Here is an 18,382-nt window from a genome sequence, read left to right as displayed (position 1 = left end):
TTTGCTCAAATAATAATAAGAAACTTCACAACTTCCTACGAATATCTTCAGACATCCAAAAGACTAGGGTTGGGAGGGTTTGGGGGCGGGTTTCCTTTTTATTTTTCCAAAACAATACAAATACTGAAGACACTGAGCAAACCTACCAGGAGTTGTACTTAAAAGTTCTTATATTTACAATGCAATACCTATTATACCTGCAACAAAAGATAAAAAGAAATGTTGGGAAGCAAATCTTTACTGAAAAAAGAAACCTTCCACAGGAGGTTCAAGAGTTTGCCAGTGGAAGGAATGGAAATGATGTTTAAATTTAGGCTAAATAAATCCAGAGGACTCTTCCTAAGAGAATCAGAGATTACTGAGGACTCTCCTTCCTGTCTCTAGCCATTTAATCCAATTTGTTATTATCTGGCCATTGCCAGCCTTCTGCATTTCCTAGAACCAGCTGTGTCTGCCAAAAGAAGCATTAATATATATAAGTATATATTATATATATAATTGTGTGATATATATATATATCAGAAAGTAGTCCTTGCCTTCTTTATACTTTGAAACTCATAAAAGACATATTTACTGTCTTTCATAAGAAAAAAGTGTCATTGAAATAACCTTCATTTTCTTTTGGGTTTTTTAAATTTTTTTTAATGTTTATTTATTTTGAGCAGAGGATGGGCAGAGAGAGGGAGACACAGAATCCAAAGCAGCTCCAGGTTCTGAGCTGTCAGCACAGAGCCCAATGTGGGGCTTGAACTCACAAACCATGAGATCATGACCTGAGCCAAAGTCAGACACTTAATTGACTGAGCCATCCAGGGGCCCCTTCACTTTCAGAATCTACGCTGACGGAGCACAGTGATCCTGGGGTTCTGTTATGACCCGTCTTTGACTGAAAGATGTTCTCTTAGCGCTCAGAGGTCTCAGATAACTCTTCCAATAGTGTATCACTAATTCCTAACAATGAATGATTCATCTTCTAAATGAACTGGGTGAGTGCATGACACTGAATAACTTCATCTGAAGTGGGTGGAAGGCATTTATGACTCAGTTGTTACAATTACTAGAAACTGCTCTTTGTTTTGAAAAGAGTAGCAATGGCAACAGAAACAAACTGATCTTTGATGCTGGGGAGACTCTTGAGTGTGCCGCCAATTTCTTAGCCAGTAGGGCAGAAAGAACGAGTTTTACAAAGCTAGCGATCTACAGGTTAAATACAATCCTGTGACCTATACGTCCATGTAATCCCACTCTCCCCACACATTACCTGGCCTGCCACATAACACCTAACATGGAAAGGAAGTGGGAAGGAGGCATACGTTGGCGTAGTAGCCACAGGTAAATGCTGATAATTGCCTGTATATACCACAGGACATCAAACCCTCCCTCAAAGCACGTTTTTCATTCATTTGATGAACTACAACCTGGTTCATTTTCACCTGCCCCTGGATTTCTCCCTACTGGTCAGTCTCTCTACAGAGCCCTTCCATAAGCTATAGTCATGCCTTTTGGAAATGATCTTGAGACCCATTTCTGAGGTAGGTACTATGATATCCAATGAGTTTGTGAAGCAAAATTTAACTTGATTGAAAGATCCTCATCACATCATGAGAACTAGGGGGAAAAAAGATAACAGCCCATGAAAAAAGAATAAGGTTTTATAAATTTTTCTCCTCATGAGTTAAATAAGTAAACAATTTGTTTCAACTATATAAGTTGGAGAAAGTTTTGTACTTTAAAAGCTACAACAATACCTCTCATTGACATAGGTCTGCTGCGGACTGGGCAAAAATTGAACCCCCATGCCCCCCACCTTGCTATCTCTGTGATCCTGAACCCATTGTTTACTATCTGTGGGCCTCTGCTTTCTCATCTACTAAATGGGAGACATAAAAAGCTACTTCACAAGATGGTTGTGACAATTAAATATGGCAATACAATTAAAGCCCTTGCAAAAACACATTGGAAATATTTAGTGTTCAGTAAATGTTAGCTATTAAGTGTAAACATCCCGTTGCCATTGCTCTCTTAGGCCCCCAAGAATTAAAGCCTTGCTTTGACTTCCTAGCTCTGCGGTCCACAACCAAAGCCTTTTGTGTCCATGAGCAAACAGGAAAGTGCCCAAATAACACCTCAAATAACTGAAAGCCAGTTTGGCTTGAATAAAGATTTAGGTCAAATTTGCTTCCAAGTTTCATGGATTAGTGCTAATTATCCCATGGTGTAAACCTAATTTTGCCCATCAAGAAATTACTGGTTTGGATTTTTGGCGTGGTCCTCAAATGCAATCTAACCTACATTATTCCAGATGGGTTATTTCAAATGTAATTTGAAAAATGGGGAAAGACATAATATTTAATGCTTAGAAAGGGAATTCACAACACATTAAAATGCTTGATTAAACACTAGATTCAGCAATGTCTATGCTCAATATAATACTTTGCAAGTAGGTAAATTCAGGATAAGCAGCTCATCCCTGGACCTTCTCATTCCCTCCACAGCCTCTCTCTTTCCACATCCTATTATCCCAGTGCTGCCTTCCAGCTGTGACCTCTGTACAAAGAGCAGGTTGGGGGAGAGGCTGGGTGAGGTTGACAAGGACAACCACCGTGCTCCATGCCCTGAGGAATGTCAGAGGACCATGGACACACAGAAAGGCAAACTCAACTGCATCTTCATTCACCCCAAGAGCAAACTCCTGCCGAGAATTTCAGGATCATCATATGTTTGCATCATTATGGAATTCAGGGCCAAATGTTGCACACCTCTTAACTTCTGAACTATGTGGATCTGCTGGGTGGCTTCAAATCCCCATTGGATCAAAAATACAAAACACAAGTGTCTGGTGAGAATGTAGAGGAAAAGGAACCCTCGTGCACTACTGGTGGGAATGCAAACTAATACAGCCACTGTGGAAAACACTATGGAGATTCCTCGAAAAGTTAAAAATAAAACTATCATATGATCCAGTAATTCCATTACTGGGTATTTATTCAAAGAATATGAAAACACTAATTCAAAAATATATATTCTCACCTTTATGTTTATTGCAGCATTATCTGCCATAGCCAAATTATGGAAGCAGTCCACAAATCCACTGATAGATGAATGGATAAAGAAGATGTGGTGTGTGTGTGTGTGTGTGTGTGTGTGTGCACGTGCGCATGTGTATGTGTATGTATACATACATACAATGGACTAAGCCATTTAAAAAAATGAAATCTGCCATTTGCAACAACATGGATAAATCTAGAGGTTATAATGCTAAGTGAAATAAGTCAGTCAGAGAAAGACAAATACCATATGATTTCACTCATATATGAAACTGAGAAATAAAATAAATGAAGAGAGATGAACCAAAAACCAGACTCTTAACTATAGAGAACAAACTGATAATTACTAGAGGGGAGGTGAGTGGTGGGGGGGAGGGGTGAAACAGGTGAAAGGGATTATGAGTACATTTATTGTGATGATCACTGAATAATGTATAAAACTGTTGAACCACTATATTGTACACCTGAAACTAGTATATCATTGTATGTTAACTATTGAAATTAAAATCAATCACTAAATCCCTGTTGGATTTCCCTGAGAATCTCAAGTTACTGATGAGAAATCATGCATCCTAGTTATTTAGTTATTTCATTTTAGAAAGAGAGAAAGAGAGAGCAGGGGAGGTGGGCAGAGGGAAAGAGAGAGTAAATCCAAAGCAGGCTCCATGCACAGTGTGGAGACCAATGCAGGGCTTGATCCCAGGATCCCAGGATCACGAACTGAAGCCAAAATCAAGTCGGACACTCAAGCAACTGAGCCACCCAGGCACCCTCTTTATTTTTAATTGGAGATGGGAGAGAGGGAGATGATATTTGAGAATATAGCAAAGCCAGGGTTAATGCTTGTGTACACACACACACGCACACACACACACACACACACACACACACACACACACACTCAGGCAGAAATAAAGGCACAAAATAGTGTACAAATCTCAAGTCCCCTACACTTCTTGAAGTTCTTCCCCTGCTTATCCTCGTCATCTGTGGGCCCAAACCAAGATCATCTGATCTAGTCTATCCCATATTTTAAAACAAAACAAAACCTGAAGCCAACAGGATTACAGCAGAATCAAGTGACTTCCTCAACAAAACACGTTTGGCAAGCTGAGACCAAAACCCACATCTTCTGATGCCTCATTAAATGCTGTTTCCTCCAACAGCTTCCTTTGCTGGCTTCCATTATCCTGGTGGAAAAAGAGTGGACTTCTCTGCTTTGTGGAGATCTCAGACAGAATATACCAAAACTTAGCACATCAAAAATATTTGCAAAACGAATGCTTCCCTTTATTTGCATAATAATACCCAGGAGAGGAATCAGGCAAATCAGTCGTTGGTGTACAATAATTCTTAGACTGTGTACTCAGATTCGGCTCTGATAAACACAACATACCCACCATCTAAACACGTTTTTATGAAATACTGACAAAGGCCTGAGTGATTATACATCAGTGCCCTCTGTATTCAGAAGACTTTAGAAATATTTCGCTCAAGGAAAAAGAAAATAGAATGTAGACTGTTTTGGGGGGGGAATGTGGGGGGGAAGGTTCATTTGGTGTTTGGTTTTCCCAGATGCCCCAAATTAAACTAACCCACACTTTGTGGCTATCACTCAAACCGAGTTGACTTGGCTACTGCTTTCCCAGATCCTTCTAAAAACTAAAGGATTTTGTTCTGGCATTTTAACCAGTGATTAACTACTCCCTTCTTTTTCCTGCTGTGTTAAGTAAAAGGTCCATATGCCGGGTGTTGTCGGGAATTTGTTAGGCTGTAGATCATGGCTGTGGCGCAAGACCTGATGTGTCTCAAGGGAGCTAATGAAGCTATAAGGAATGTAAAGAGTCACCGGGTTAAAGCCACATTAGGACAGCTGTTCGGTTAATGAGGGCCCTGCTCTGGAGAGGAGGTCACTGTATGGAAAAATAGGAACCCCTCTTTATTGGTTTGATCCCATGTCCTCTGCAAGTTAATGGGCCTTTCTCCTCCTTTGACATTCACTGAGCCAGATGTGAATGCTGGGCACTGAGCAAACCGCAAGGGCTTGAGATTGATTCTGTCCCCCGTCCTTGTTTTTGGCAAAGACAGGAATGAGGTACAACAACGCTGAACACTCGTTCAGTTTCCAAGCGCTCTCTCGGTTTGATTTCTTTAAAATCCGTGTTTGTTTTATGACTCTGAGTTCAGAGCTGACCTTCTATCTGTCGAAAGGACAGACTCGGGATGTGGGTCTGACCAATAGGGAGAACAGAGACAAAATCCTGGAATCTATTGGACACACAATAAAAGTTCGCTGGGAGAATGGAGGTGGGAATGGATCTGGCTTCAGATTTAAACCAGGTCATCACAGAACTATAATGAAAGCAATTAGATTTGATGTATATATTTGTAACACTGTTCTATGTAATATCAGAATACACACACTATAAATATTACATAATACAATATTTAGGTACACATATTACCATAATTTGTGGTGGGTGGGGGTCACTTCTGGAGGAACACTGTATCCCAATGTAAGAGGTAGAGAGATTGACCAGTTCCAGCTATAAAACATTTGTCCTATAAATCTCCACGTACCTGTGACCCTTCTCTTCACTCACCCTTCCATCCATGTCCTGCTTACACAATCCATTTCCTACTTTCTGCCTCTGAATACCTTTGGCCACTGTCCCTTCCTGTCCACTCCCATGGCCACTGACCCATTTCATGCCCACGCCCTTCACTGCCTATCACATCAACTGTGGGAGCCTTCACCCAAGCCCTCCCCAGGACATCCTCAGCCTAGACATCCAACTATATTCCTCCCTGCCCCCTCCTACCTCTTCCTAGCCTCCAACCACATTGAACAACCCACTGTTCCTTCAACATGAATGGAAATGAAAGATCACCAGGTGTGTAACTCATGTGCTCGCTCACATCGTTCCCTCTTACTGATACACTCCCCCCACCTTCCCTGACCACTGAGTTTCTATTCAGCTTCAAAAGTTCATCTTAAATCTGCCTTCTTTGTGAGCCTCTCTTGTTACTCCAACAAGATCTCTTTCTTTCCTCTTCTCAACTCCCACTGCACTTTGTTTCTGTCTTCTGGTACTTTTTATACCTGTTTTTTATAATTATTTGTGCTTACTTCATTAACCATATCAGACCACAGCTCCTTGACAGATCTGTCTTCATTCATCTTAGTAGTCCTTCGCTTTGTTAGCCCTATGATACATGGAAAGCCAAGTTGAACAAGACAAGTCTTCTGACTGGGCCCTGGAGCCTGGAAGAGGCTATTTCTGTAAAAGTCTATGAAAAGAGAGGAAATCGGCTGCACACGCGAACGCATTGATCAATCTCGAGACTAGATCAGCTGACCAGTTCACTGCTGAGTCTCCAACCTCCCTTTGGCTCTGAAAGGCAGGTAGCTGGGAAAACACAGCATTTCCAGATAAGATAGCCTAAGGAGTTTCAGGAAACCCTAAGATATTTTAAATCTTTCAACCAGTGTTTTACTACCTTTATTCATGATGAAAATATTATTCTATCAACAGATGGAAACAGATTACACCAAAGCAGGCTTTCTAGAGAGTTCAGAGTGCTTCTATAAGCTTAAAAGATAATTCAGCCTATTCTTAAAATAACAGTTACTTCAAATACTTCTAGACTATAAAACCCTTAAAAAGAGTTTTACTGTATACTCCTATGTGCATCCTTATAATTGAAAGGCCAGCGAGAGAAAATAGGACTCTATCATTTACTTGTTTTATGGTTTGGCGTAGTTACTTAACTAGTCTGACAAATAGATTGGGGCTAATGATGGTACCAACCTAAAGTTTTAATGATGGGTAAACGGGTTAATTCACGTAAAGCGCTCAGAACAGTGCCTGGCACACTTCAAATTTGGTGGCTGTTATCTGTGTACCATCCATAAGGTCCATACAGGGGTGGTCGATAGTAAGAATTCCTGAAAATTGATGAATGAATAACATGAACTAACCCACTTCGTGTGTTAGACCCGATCTAATCATATTCTCCTAGTAATGATCCCCAAAGCCTAAAATAAGAATGTACATTTTCATAAACAGTAAAAGAAAAAAACAAAAACAAAAACAAAAATCCACTAAGGATGCAAAGAAAACAAACATAACATTTTAAAACCTATACACATAAAATACTTGTCTCAAATCACATCAAAGGCAAGGAGCCAAATGTATCTATCCTATCAATAAACTTAATTAGACTTACCAATCTATGAAGGGAGGAAAAAATATAATTTTCTGACTGGTTAGCAATGTAAAATACGGCTATTGAATAGACATACCTAAAACAAAAGAGATCCAGTGGGGTGTGGGTCAGGCAAATACAAATATAAATTAAGAAGAAGTCATGATATTATCATCATGGCCAGGCAAAAGACAAAAGGCACTAGAGCGGGGGTTGCCTGGGTGGCTCAGTTGGTTAGGCATCTGGCTCTTGGTTTCAGCTCAGGTCATGATCTCACAGTTGGTGAGTTCGAGCCCCTCATCAGGCTCTGTGCTGACAGCGCAGAGCCTACTTGGGATTCTCTCTCTCTGCCCCTCCCCTGCACTCTCTCTCTCTCTTTCTCAAAATAAATAAATACAGTTTTGACAAAAGGCACTAGAGAGGAAGGTAGGAACTTTATACTACTAAAGGCTACAAGTCACCATGACGTGCCATCCCTAACATATTTATTGTCTTGGTTTAAAACCTGCATTAGATGAGAAGACACTTTTTGGCTTCCCGTCCGGACTGAGTCCGGACGCGGGCGTTCCGAGTCGGTACCTGCACTCGGGCCTCCGTGAGCTTCGCCCTCTGCGCCAGCTCCTCCCTGGTATAAATGTCGGGGTAGTGGGTTCTCTCGAAGGCTCGTTCCAGCTCCTCAAGCTGTTCTGCTGTGAAGGTCGTTCGGCTCCTGCGCTGTTTTCTCTTCAAGGGCAAATCTGGTTCAGAGTCAATGTCAGAGCCTTCATCCGACTGGGGTGCTGAGGCTAAAGGCATAAGAGAGAACGAATGATAAAATGAGAGTCAAAAAACAAGTGTGACCAAGCCTTAATGACTCAAAGCCTAACGCCCATTCCCAGTGCCTTCCCACTGAACACCAAGCCCCTCTCTGCAGTATCACATTATTAAATGATATTTAATCTCCTCCCCTAGTTTGTCTCCAAGCCCTCCAGGCACAAATCATTGTTCTCTGCATCTGTCAGTCTTGGTCCATTATGAGGTCTTAAAAAACAGAGACCGGAATCCTTCCATTGTTATGGCCTTTTCATGCTTAGCACTTAATGGGTATTCCATTTGTGTTATGAATGAAACAAATTTAATTTGGTTCCAAATTAACTTTCTCTAACTTTTACATGAGAAAATGTGTTTCAAAAGGTGATTTAAAAAAAAAAATGCCAAAACTGACAGAGTATCTAAAAAGTCCATAATAGTGAATTATTACGGGATTCCAACAAATTTATAGACTCTACCACTCCTGCAGAAGAATCATACTTAAATTTAGTGTCTTATGACCAGATATTGAGAAATATTTAAGAAGAGTTTAGATGTTGTTAATGTAAACCTCAAGAACAGACTCAAGAAAAAGTAGGCATAGTTGACTGACCCGTCCCTAAACTAAAAGTCCAAAGTCTGGGTCTCTGCTGAATGGTGACCAGATGCCCAGAAATAGATGCCTAATTTGAGGAACACAGTAAAAAATAAAAATACAAGTGCCTGTGATAAAAACTTATTGCAACTGTAAGATGACCACACAGAGCATAGAAACCGAACACTGGGCCCTTCTAAGCACGGGGCCATGAGTGGGCAACTGCGTAGGTCATGTGTCCCTGCAGCCAGCCCTGTTGCAGGCCCCTCCCCAGCAAGTCTGAGTTTATCTGTGTTAGTAGATATCAGGGAACGAGATCTTTCATAGTTAGTGTGTGAGCATCTCCGAAGGAGAGCAAGGAACTGGGAAATGAGATAGGAATTTGCATTAATGATACAATATGGCGTCTGTGGGTTCTGTGAGTTAACGATACAATATTTGTCAGCCTAGAGAGCATCCTTAGGTTTGAGGGCACAGCAAATTCAGGGCTCTGGGCAGGAGAGCAGCTCTCTCCCGGAGGCCCTGGACATCAGGGCACTAGTGGAAGGTCTTCAGAGGGCTCTCAGGCCACAAACTCTGAGCAGAGCTCAGGACCCCAAGGAGCCTTGCTCCTGAGCATACCCAAATGCACTCTGAAAACTCCCCACATAACAGGGGGTCCTCTGGGGAAGGGGCTGAAGCATGCTATCCACAAGTGAGGAAGGAAATCCAGAAAATTGTAGATTATTAATGTCATTGTCAAGGTAACTCCTTTGCACACTCAGGCAGTAGGGCCTGACAAAATACAGGTGATGCCAGAGCAATGACAAAACGCAAAAAAAATCTGTTAATTCCTCTTTATCTTAAGCTCAAACAACTCTGTCCTACAGAAATCGAAAATTTCCATTCTACTTCAGTATAAATTATAAGTTGCCCAAAAAAGGTACATGTAGACATAACCCATAAATATAATTTTAAGTTTTTTAGTATTATACTTTTTATTTAGTATTTATTTTATTTAGTATTATACTTTTATAATGTATTCACACTCAAACAATAAATTAAGAGAGTGAATTAATAACCTACATATAAATTAAAGTAAAACAAATTCCTGTGAATAAAAGCAAAATGAAAGCATTCTATATAATGCGTCTATTGGATGTGAGTTATTAGGCTTGGTTTTTCAATTATGTTGCCTAATTTAATATAAAATGGTCTGATTTTTTTTAAGTTTATTTTATTTTGAAAGAGACAGAGAGAGAATCCCAAGCAGGCTCTTCAGCTCGATATGGGGCTTGAACTCACGGACTAGATGATTGTGACCTGACCCGAGATCAAGAGTTGGATGCTCAACCGACTGAGTCACCCAGGCGCCCCTAAAATGATCTAATTTGATATAAATCTTGTTTTGGAATACTTAAGAAATAAAACTAAACTTTCTTTAGGTGTGGGAATATTTTAGAGGAGCATTAACACGCTATGAAATGTGCCATATATGTTGCATTATAAACTCCAAAAGTTCCCAGTACCACTTATGTGTGTATATGTTTGATTAGTGTGAGTCCAATGAAAAGAGTGTAATTTGTGCATCATATTAGCGCAGTGGATCTTGAACTGTTGGAGCACCAGAATCATTTGAAAAGTTTGTTGAAACACGGATTGCTCACCCGCCTCTTCCAGAGTTCTTTGCTTTCGCAGGTGGTATGCCAACTTTGCTGATCCTAAATGACACTTGGAGAACCACCTCTACAGAATATTCCAGACTCTCATTTTCATTCTCAAAATTCCCAAGTATGCCTCCTGCTACAATTTATTAAAACAACACTTCCACGTACGTAACATACTTCGGACGAGATGGATTAGTCTTTCTCCTAGGACCATTAAGGTCCATAAAATGTTTCTCTCCCCTCCTTCCAGTTTCTGTGGCCTTGACTTTTCTGTCTTCTGTGAATTCAGGTGCAAAACCCAACCGCATTTAGAGACTGACCAAAAGCTTCCTCCTTAAATCTTTGCTTGCCCCTTCTCTTACTATGATCCCATTAGGATAACAGCATGTGGAAATTTTCATGTTTCCTCTGGGAGTCTCTAGGGTTATTAAATCCTCCCAAGTAAATATGTTGTGCCATGCACTGTCAGGTCAATTAATCAACATCACCTCTGGCTTCTGAAGAAAAAGGGCTGCTTACATTTACAAGTACCAGTGAGAGTTAACTCTGAGGGTCAGGACCACCATGTTTCACCTGAACAATCGTCCTGAATATAAGGTTTGAGAGCTCACGGCCCCTCTCCGCCTTGTTCCCTGTTGGAAAGCCTTGGAACTCAGTAAGTGCTCACTAAATCCATATGGACTGAATGGAAGCACCAGCTAGAATTTAAGTTTTGGACCAACACTGATTTCTCTGCCACTATTTGGCACCTTTAAATGGAAATGCTGCCATTCTGAGTCTCCCAGTAAGTACTAACATGAGATTCAGGAGTCCATAAATCCTCAAAAAGTATTTGGAAGTTTTTGCAAGTATTTGCATAATTGTATTTTTCTAAAAAATACTTATCAGTTTTTTCTGAGGACTGTGATTTTTTTTTCCAAAACAAGATAATCACCAACAGCTAGTAATTAAAAAGACTCAGACTGGGGCGCCTGGCTGGCTCAGTCAGTTAAGCGTCTGACTTCTGCTCAGGTCATGATCTCACGGTTCACGAGTTCAAGCCCCACATCAGACTCTGCGCTGACAGCTCAGAACCTGGAGACTGCTTCAGATTCTGTTTCTCTCTCTCCTCTCTCTCTCTCTCTCTCTCTCTCTCTCTCCCCCTCGCCCGCTCACACTGTGTCTCTCTCTCAAAGATAAACAAGCATTTAAAAAAATTTAAAATGACTCAGAATGTCTGGGAGTTCAAGAAGACAGGCTTTGCCACTAAAAGTAAAATTTTCTTTAACAAGCTAATAAGCTGTTACTTGTATTTCTAGACTGTTTATTCAGAAGCAGTCCAGTGGCTGTGTCTAACTAGGAAAAGCCCCATAAAGCATCATTTCAAAAGGCACTGAGGAAATGACTTGCCTGCTTTTCCTGCTGGAAAATTATCTGAACCAACAGATCATTTCTGGCAATATGAAGCCACAGTAGTACCAGTTAATTCTAACTTGTCCCCATCTGGACACCCCACAAGGATGTGGGCTTTAAAACGTGTTAAGTCAGCAACCCAATATTAATCTACCAGCTAGGAAAGACTAGCTATTTCTAAAGATGGAAACACTATTGTTTCTTATATCACCCAATAGAAATAAGATTCATTATTGACACAGAACACGGTTTACAATAATGTCATGTGTTTGAATCATTCAGTTTTTACCAAAAATAAATCTGATACTCACATACCATTTTCACAGCAAAAGGAAAACATTGGGTTGAAGTTAACCTATTCTGCATATTCAACTTTACTCTAGATACGAGATACAAAGCACCTAATCTTGCTAAATATTATACCAAAGTAAAAACAAACCTTTTTTATTTTTTTCAGACAGCTCAACACAAAGGAATTATGGTTTTTCTAATGCTCTCTTGGACATCACAACCAGCACCAATGAGACAGTTCTCTAAAATAGATTGACGGGATACAACAACTAAATTAAATATAATCTCTTCAGTAATATAATCACTTTGGATTATTTCTACTGTCTAGCCAATATTAAGAGGAGATTTTCAACTGCATTTAAGTTGCCCAGTCATATTCTATACATGCCTTTACAAAGTTTGCTTTATTTTTCATTAAATGGAGATATTGTTCCCCAATTTGAAATTCCAGAAAAGCTCTCACAAGAAACCCACACCAACATATGATACATGACTTTTTAAGTGGAAATTGTATTGCTCTAAATTGCATAATTCTCCAATTTTACCCCAATCCATGTTCTTATCAGACTTTGAAAGTTTTGACTCTATTTTCCAAACTTCCTCACAATCCACGTTCTGACTTAATACATTAGTGTAATTCAATGTCTCCAAGGAGCCTGGAGCAAGCCTCTCTCTTACCAGTGTAAGTACACAGAAAGCCTGTGAAATAAATACCCCTTTGTACACAAAAAGGAAACTGAGACTCAGAGACAACATTATTCAGATCACATGACTAAGGAAGCTAGGATTTGACCCAGGTGTATGGGGCTTCAGAGGACATACTTTCTCTAGTCTGGCATGTTCTAAATAGATGCTCAGTTCCTTCCTCTCTCTCTCTCTCTTTCACGTGTGTATGTGCACGCACACACGCATACATGCACACACAGGGTCCTTTTGAAGAGACATACCAGAAACAAATCCAAACAGGAATTCCAATGCAAATTATTTAGCTGATTGCCACCAATGACTCTTATTTGTCCCAGATTTTCAAAAACCTCCTAGAATCAAATGAAATTTATGAAAACACAACAGTTTAATATTACACATCAAATCAACTTCCTAATTTAATTGAATCCCATTCAATGAGCATTTATTGAATGCTTTGTATATTCAAGGGTAGTCGTTAATCAAGGATAAAGCCCCCAGAAATGAATCCATTTGCCAAGATACTGAATTTATTTAAGAAAACAAAAATTGTCTGACCATTTGAAGTCTCCCTTAAGAATCATCACAGACCCCTATTCCTAAGATCCAAGGTCAATCTAGAACATACTAGATTGTTCTAGTATGAACAGTCTAGCCATTGAACCGATTGCTCATGTTGTGTCTTTACCAAATCTTTCTTTTTTGCTATAAAAAAACTTCTTAGGGAAAGGATCTCAAGCGCTATAAAGTAACCTCAAACTGTTTTCAGACGGAAGTGCAGGAATAAAAAACTTGACATCTGTTGGGGTATCCACAAGTTATTCAGTAGATGCCCCAGACTGTCTGGGAAACAGTCATCTCTCCCCCTGTGCCTCCATGTTTCTGCTTCGTGTTTTGGAAAAAAGTTCATTTCCTCCTTCTCCCTCTCAAGCTAATTTGAGGTCTCAGGAGCCCAATTTTTAGTAACCCCAATGATTTCACATTAATTCCCAATGTTAACCTTGGGAACGTGGACATCATCAGTCAAAAAAAAAGAGAGAGAGAGAGAGAGAGAGAGCATAGGCAACAATCATACCCCACAGGATTACAAATTCTTCCTTCGGAAACAAATCAAACTGGGGGGAGAAGGCAGAAGTATTTACCACCAGCAGACCAACCATGAAGTTTAATTAAAGAAGGAATTACAGAATTAGATAGTACGTCTTTGTCCCTTAACCCCTTGTGACCTCTTCTGTAGCCGGAAGAAATATTTCATCCTCGTTAACGCTATTATACATGAGATCTTACCTCAATTTTATAGCGATTTAGTCATGTGGACTTCCATAATGATTGGTTTCCAGACCAATATAATTCAGAGATGGGAGACAGGCAAAAAATGGAGAAACAAAATAATTCACAAGCATGCATTTGGCACACTGTCTTTCTTCTCAGCAAGACCTTTCATTTGAATAATTAAAGAATCAAAACATGACAACCATTTAAACTCTATGTTTGTCCCAGATATAATCCGATGCAATTTACAGACACAGAGGAGGGGTTGTGGGGAGGAATCTCTGTCTGCGGGCTCTGAGGCCGCAAGTCATCGTTGGTCATTCACTCTAAGATGGCCCAGACCAAATCAGATGGTCTCTTCGTCTGGACTCATCTTTGCAAGCTCGACCTGTCAGCATTTGTACTTAAAGCTGTGTCTTGCTGATTAAAAAATAATAATACTACAATACAAATTAAAATAAGAATTGTGCTTGAGTGCTCCCTGAGATCGTGTCCTCCCGTATCTGAAGGTTTTGGGGTACCTCGCAGATACATCCCACAAGGTCTTTCACAGGTCAGCTCGAAGTTTGAGGGACCCACTTGGCTAATTGCAGAATGTCCCCTGTGTTTGTGAGCTTTACCATCCAACGGGGGACGATGCGACAGCTAACTGTTTTCTGATGTGAAGTGGCCCTTTTTCTACTGAGATGTGAATGACCTCTCTCGTGTTTACTCGGGTGAAAGCCAGGAGGAGTGAGGCAAGACTGATATTCCCTCACAGACCCAGAGTAAATGACAAATGACATTTTCCCTTTGTGATCTTTGGGATTTTTGTTGACTTATTTGGAGGCTTTTGTTGGATCCCAAGAAATGGCCTGTGGCTGCAGCCTATTCTACCGATTTCCACGCTCCATCTGTGGAATCCATCAACGGGGCATTTTACCCTCATTCAGGGCTCTGACACCTGCCTGGGCGGGAGCAGCAGACACAAAGAAAGCCGGAGTAAACGAGAAAGGGGAGGTTGGGGGAGTTTTTGGGTTTTTTTCCAGAGAAAGGGGGGTTGGCGAGGTTGAAATAGATGCACAGCAGGGGTTAATCCAAGCCAGTTGAGAGACTTCAGCACCTGGAAGCTTCTCTTCCACATTAATTCACAAGCTGAGAAGTAATCGGCGACAGTATTTTTTTAAGTGTGTTTAAATCGTATCTCTGTCCAGGAAAGAAAAGAGATACAGAAAGGAAAAGAGATCCCCGGGGCTGAAAGGAACACACAGAAGACGGACGACCAAATACAAAGGTGGATGTAGAAAGTGTGCCAGTGACCTGGCAAACGATGACGCATTCAATTTCCCAGACGCCGAGGATGCTGTTTGTTAATCGTGCTGGTGGATAAACCAGGAGAGCTGGGTCACCACCTGATCGGTGGTCCGTGTGGATGGGGAGGGGTCTCGTTTTGTTTCTTGTCGTCTCTACAACGTCTCCAAAGGTGCCAGCCAAGAATCTTTAACAAGTACGCCCCCCGCCAAAAAAAAAAAAATTTTTTTTAATAATAAAAAGAGGTAGGACGATCTATGGCAAGAATATTCTGGGCTTCCTGGCAGAAAGGTTCTTTTCAGAACACTCTATAATGAAGACCCCGCAGCCACTTCGCGGCTCCGGCTCCTGCCCCGTAGTCCCCGTTTGGGGGCTGGAAGGATGGAACACGGTTCCCCTCCCCCATCCCGACCCAGGTCCTTCCCTCGGAAGCCGCCTTCTCGCAGCACGGGGTCATTAGAAGGAAAATAAGCTCCTGCCAGGTTGGTGCTAATCAAAATAGCACAAATAAACCCTGACACTCAACAACTCCCCGAGTGCCCGCCGCCCCGGGAGGAGAGCGCAGATTGGTTCTGAACCCTGCCGGCCGTGTGCCGCACGCCCGCCCCGGAGTCCTCGCAAGGGCACGACATGGACCGTTAGGTGTTTATTTAAGATAAGGGGCGAGCTGCCTCCGAGGCGAGGCGACGAGCGGCGCGGCCCGCAAAGACCCCCGGAGCCTACGGTCCCGAGACCGGTGAATTTCAGGTGCGCGCGCATCTCCAGCCGGGTTACGCGGAGACCCCTTCACTCTGAACGCGGTTCGGTCCCAACAGCCCGAGCCTTATCATCGGTCGCTCCTTTGTAGCAACAGAGCCAGGAAGAAAGGCTTATTCTTCCTCGTTCATCACAGCCCCGCCGGTGATTACTTTTTAGCAGCCCTATGCACTGACGTATTTATGCAAACCCTGCTTGGGCCCTCTCTCTTCCCCCTGAGAAAGCAGCATTCTGTCTTAAGGGAAGCACAGAATCGTGATCAAACTGTCCCACCACCTCCTTCAAGTGCAGGAGGCATCAGTGCCTGCTTGGAGACCCGCTGGCCCAGACCACCTCAGTGGCTTCTTAAGCCCCCTATTTTAAGACCCGCGTGTGTGTGACAACAATGGCCCTTAAAATGAATCTCCCTCGCCCAGGGGGAGAAAATGAAGCCGCACTTCCCTACCCCGCCCCTGCTAACGATTTTTATTTGCAATTTTTTAACGGCTTTTTCAAACAGCCTTGGTAACTGCCACGGGAGCATTTCAAAGAGAAACAGACAGGAAAGCCCCAAGAAAATGTGTTGCTATTCAATTAGGAAAACTGATTAGGTGACTAATTAATCAGTTAACAGCTTTCTAAGAATAGTCTCCCATGATAAGAATTTCCTCCCCTCAAGAGCTTAAAAGTCAGTCATAATTAAAATTAAGAGCCAGAGCTCTCTCTGTGTTAAGTCTCCGTGGCCCTAAAAGCAGGGAGGCTGGGTTCTGGGTTCCCGGGACTGGGCTGCATGAGCAAAGAAAGGTAATTTGCACAGTGAAGGGGAACAGGAAAACAGTAGTTCTCCTGGAAGGAAAAGAGCCAAGTGACTTTTATTTACAATTGCCAAGAGAGAGGCCATTATTGACCATATGTGCCACAATTGCCCTCTTATCACGGGCTGGCCATCATGTCCTTTGGGAGCTGTTAATGAACTGGGTAATTGAGCTGCTGACATGTGTTACCAAAACAAAACAATAGGAAGAAGAGACAAATGAACATTTTATTTGCCAATCAGAGTAGGTTCGCCTTTTCACAGGGCTGCAGCTAAGTTACTGACTGAATACATAAAACAGTGCATTGAAAGCAAGCAGATGCAGACACAATAATAGTTAACTGACAGCTTCTGGCCCATCTGTGCTTAACATTTTGTTAAAGAAATTACTTGACTTGCTAAAGAGACCAATCATACAGCTGCCCCGAGTGCTACATTATAAGAGATAAATCATTAGCTAAACTGTTTCATGCTTAAAATGACAATGCTTATTAACAGTTGTGTTGGGACATTTTTGTCGGCACAGCTTGACACAGTTATTACTTGCTAAAAATGTGACAACGCAGAGATTTTCTGTAGAAGGGAATTGGGTGGGGGAGATCAGAACACTACACAAACCATTTGAAAGAACAATAGGCATTTTTAATCTCTCACGATTAAATCTGCATTTCTAAGATGGTACAAATGGGGGGTGGGGGACCTGTGAAATGGACCACAAGATTAGGTTCCATGTGGTAATTATGTAGCTTTCTTCCATTTGCACCTTATTCATTCAGAACTGTAGAATATCAGAAATGCTCTCATTCTGGGTTGAGTTCCATTTATTGTCATTAATGGTATCAGAACAAAAAAGTAGTTCAAGAAATCACTGTGTCTAGCCACTTCACTTTCCCAACCATATTTACCTTCCTCCTCTGGAAAAAGTATCTCTTTAATGTGGGGGGAAGGGGGGGAGAGAGAAACGTGTTGCAAAAGACTTGCTTTATGAGAAGATTTGGCTTATGTTTTTCTACTGCATCTGAATTGAAACCACATTTTTTGGTCCAAGTGTGGTTCATCTACTGCCTTGCAGAACAGCTTACTTCTGAAATCGTGTCTTTGTAAACTGGTTAACCAGAGGCGGAACATGGATCCCTCAAAGCCCTTCTTGTGAGATGGTTCCTTCAACATTCCGGGCAAAATTAAGTCAACAGCAGCAATAGTGATACATGAAAGACTGCTATTCTGACTCACTGCCTGCCCACTATAGCCAACCCCCGCCTCCTGCCTCCCTCATGTACATGCTCTTCCATTTTCCCCAAAACCCATGGGGGAGTGTTGTCTTCCTCATCTTACAGATGAGAGGGGGAAAGAAAGAAAAATGAGGTCTGGGGAGTAATGTAACCTACCTGATCTATGAGAACTCAGGGAGGTTATCCAAATATAAGATCACAGATATCGAATATAAGATCTAATCAGCATTGCCATTTGAGGAGGAAGACTAGTGTGGGCTGGAAGAAAGACTGTAGCCAGGATCATCACATTTTTTTCTTCCTGGTCTACACTGCCAGGACTCACAGTCAGCTCTGTAAATCAGTTGTGAAAACATGACTATAAAAGGTGAGCAGTGTTCTCAGTG

General features: G+C 41.6%; 1 protein-coding gene across 1 annotated transcript in view; it reads right to left on the bottom strand.

Moving 5' to 3' along the window:
- The window catches only part of LOC115286929 (paired box protein Pax-3-like), a 41,355-nt gene extending 25,381 nt beyond the window's left edge, over nucleotides 1–15,974 (bottom strand). Inside the window, exons 1-2 of the mRNA XM_029933267.1 lie at nucleotides 15,794–15,974; nucleotides 7,836–8,041 (exon numbers count right to left, since the gene is read on the bottom strand). Coding sequence (XP_029789127.1) covers nucleotides 7,836–8,041; nucleotides 15,794–15,974 — 387 coding nt within the window. The remainder of the gene's footprint in view (nucleotides 1–7,835; nucleotides 8,042–15,793) is intronic.
- Nucleotides 15,975–18,382: the final 2,408 nt, after the last annotated feature.

The sequence above is a fragment of the Suricata suricatta genome, chromosome 3 (genome assembly GCF_006229205.1).
Source record: "Suricata suricatta isolate VVHF042 chromosome 3, meerkat_22Aug2017_6uvM2_HiC, whole genome shotgun sequence".
Lineage (NCBI taxonomy): Eukaryota > Metazoa > Chordata > Mammalia > Carnivora > Herpestidae > Suricata > Suricata suricatta.
This window is presented reverse-complemented; position numbering and strand designations above follow the sequence as displayed.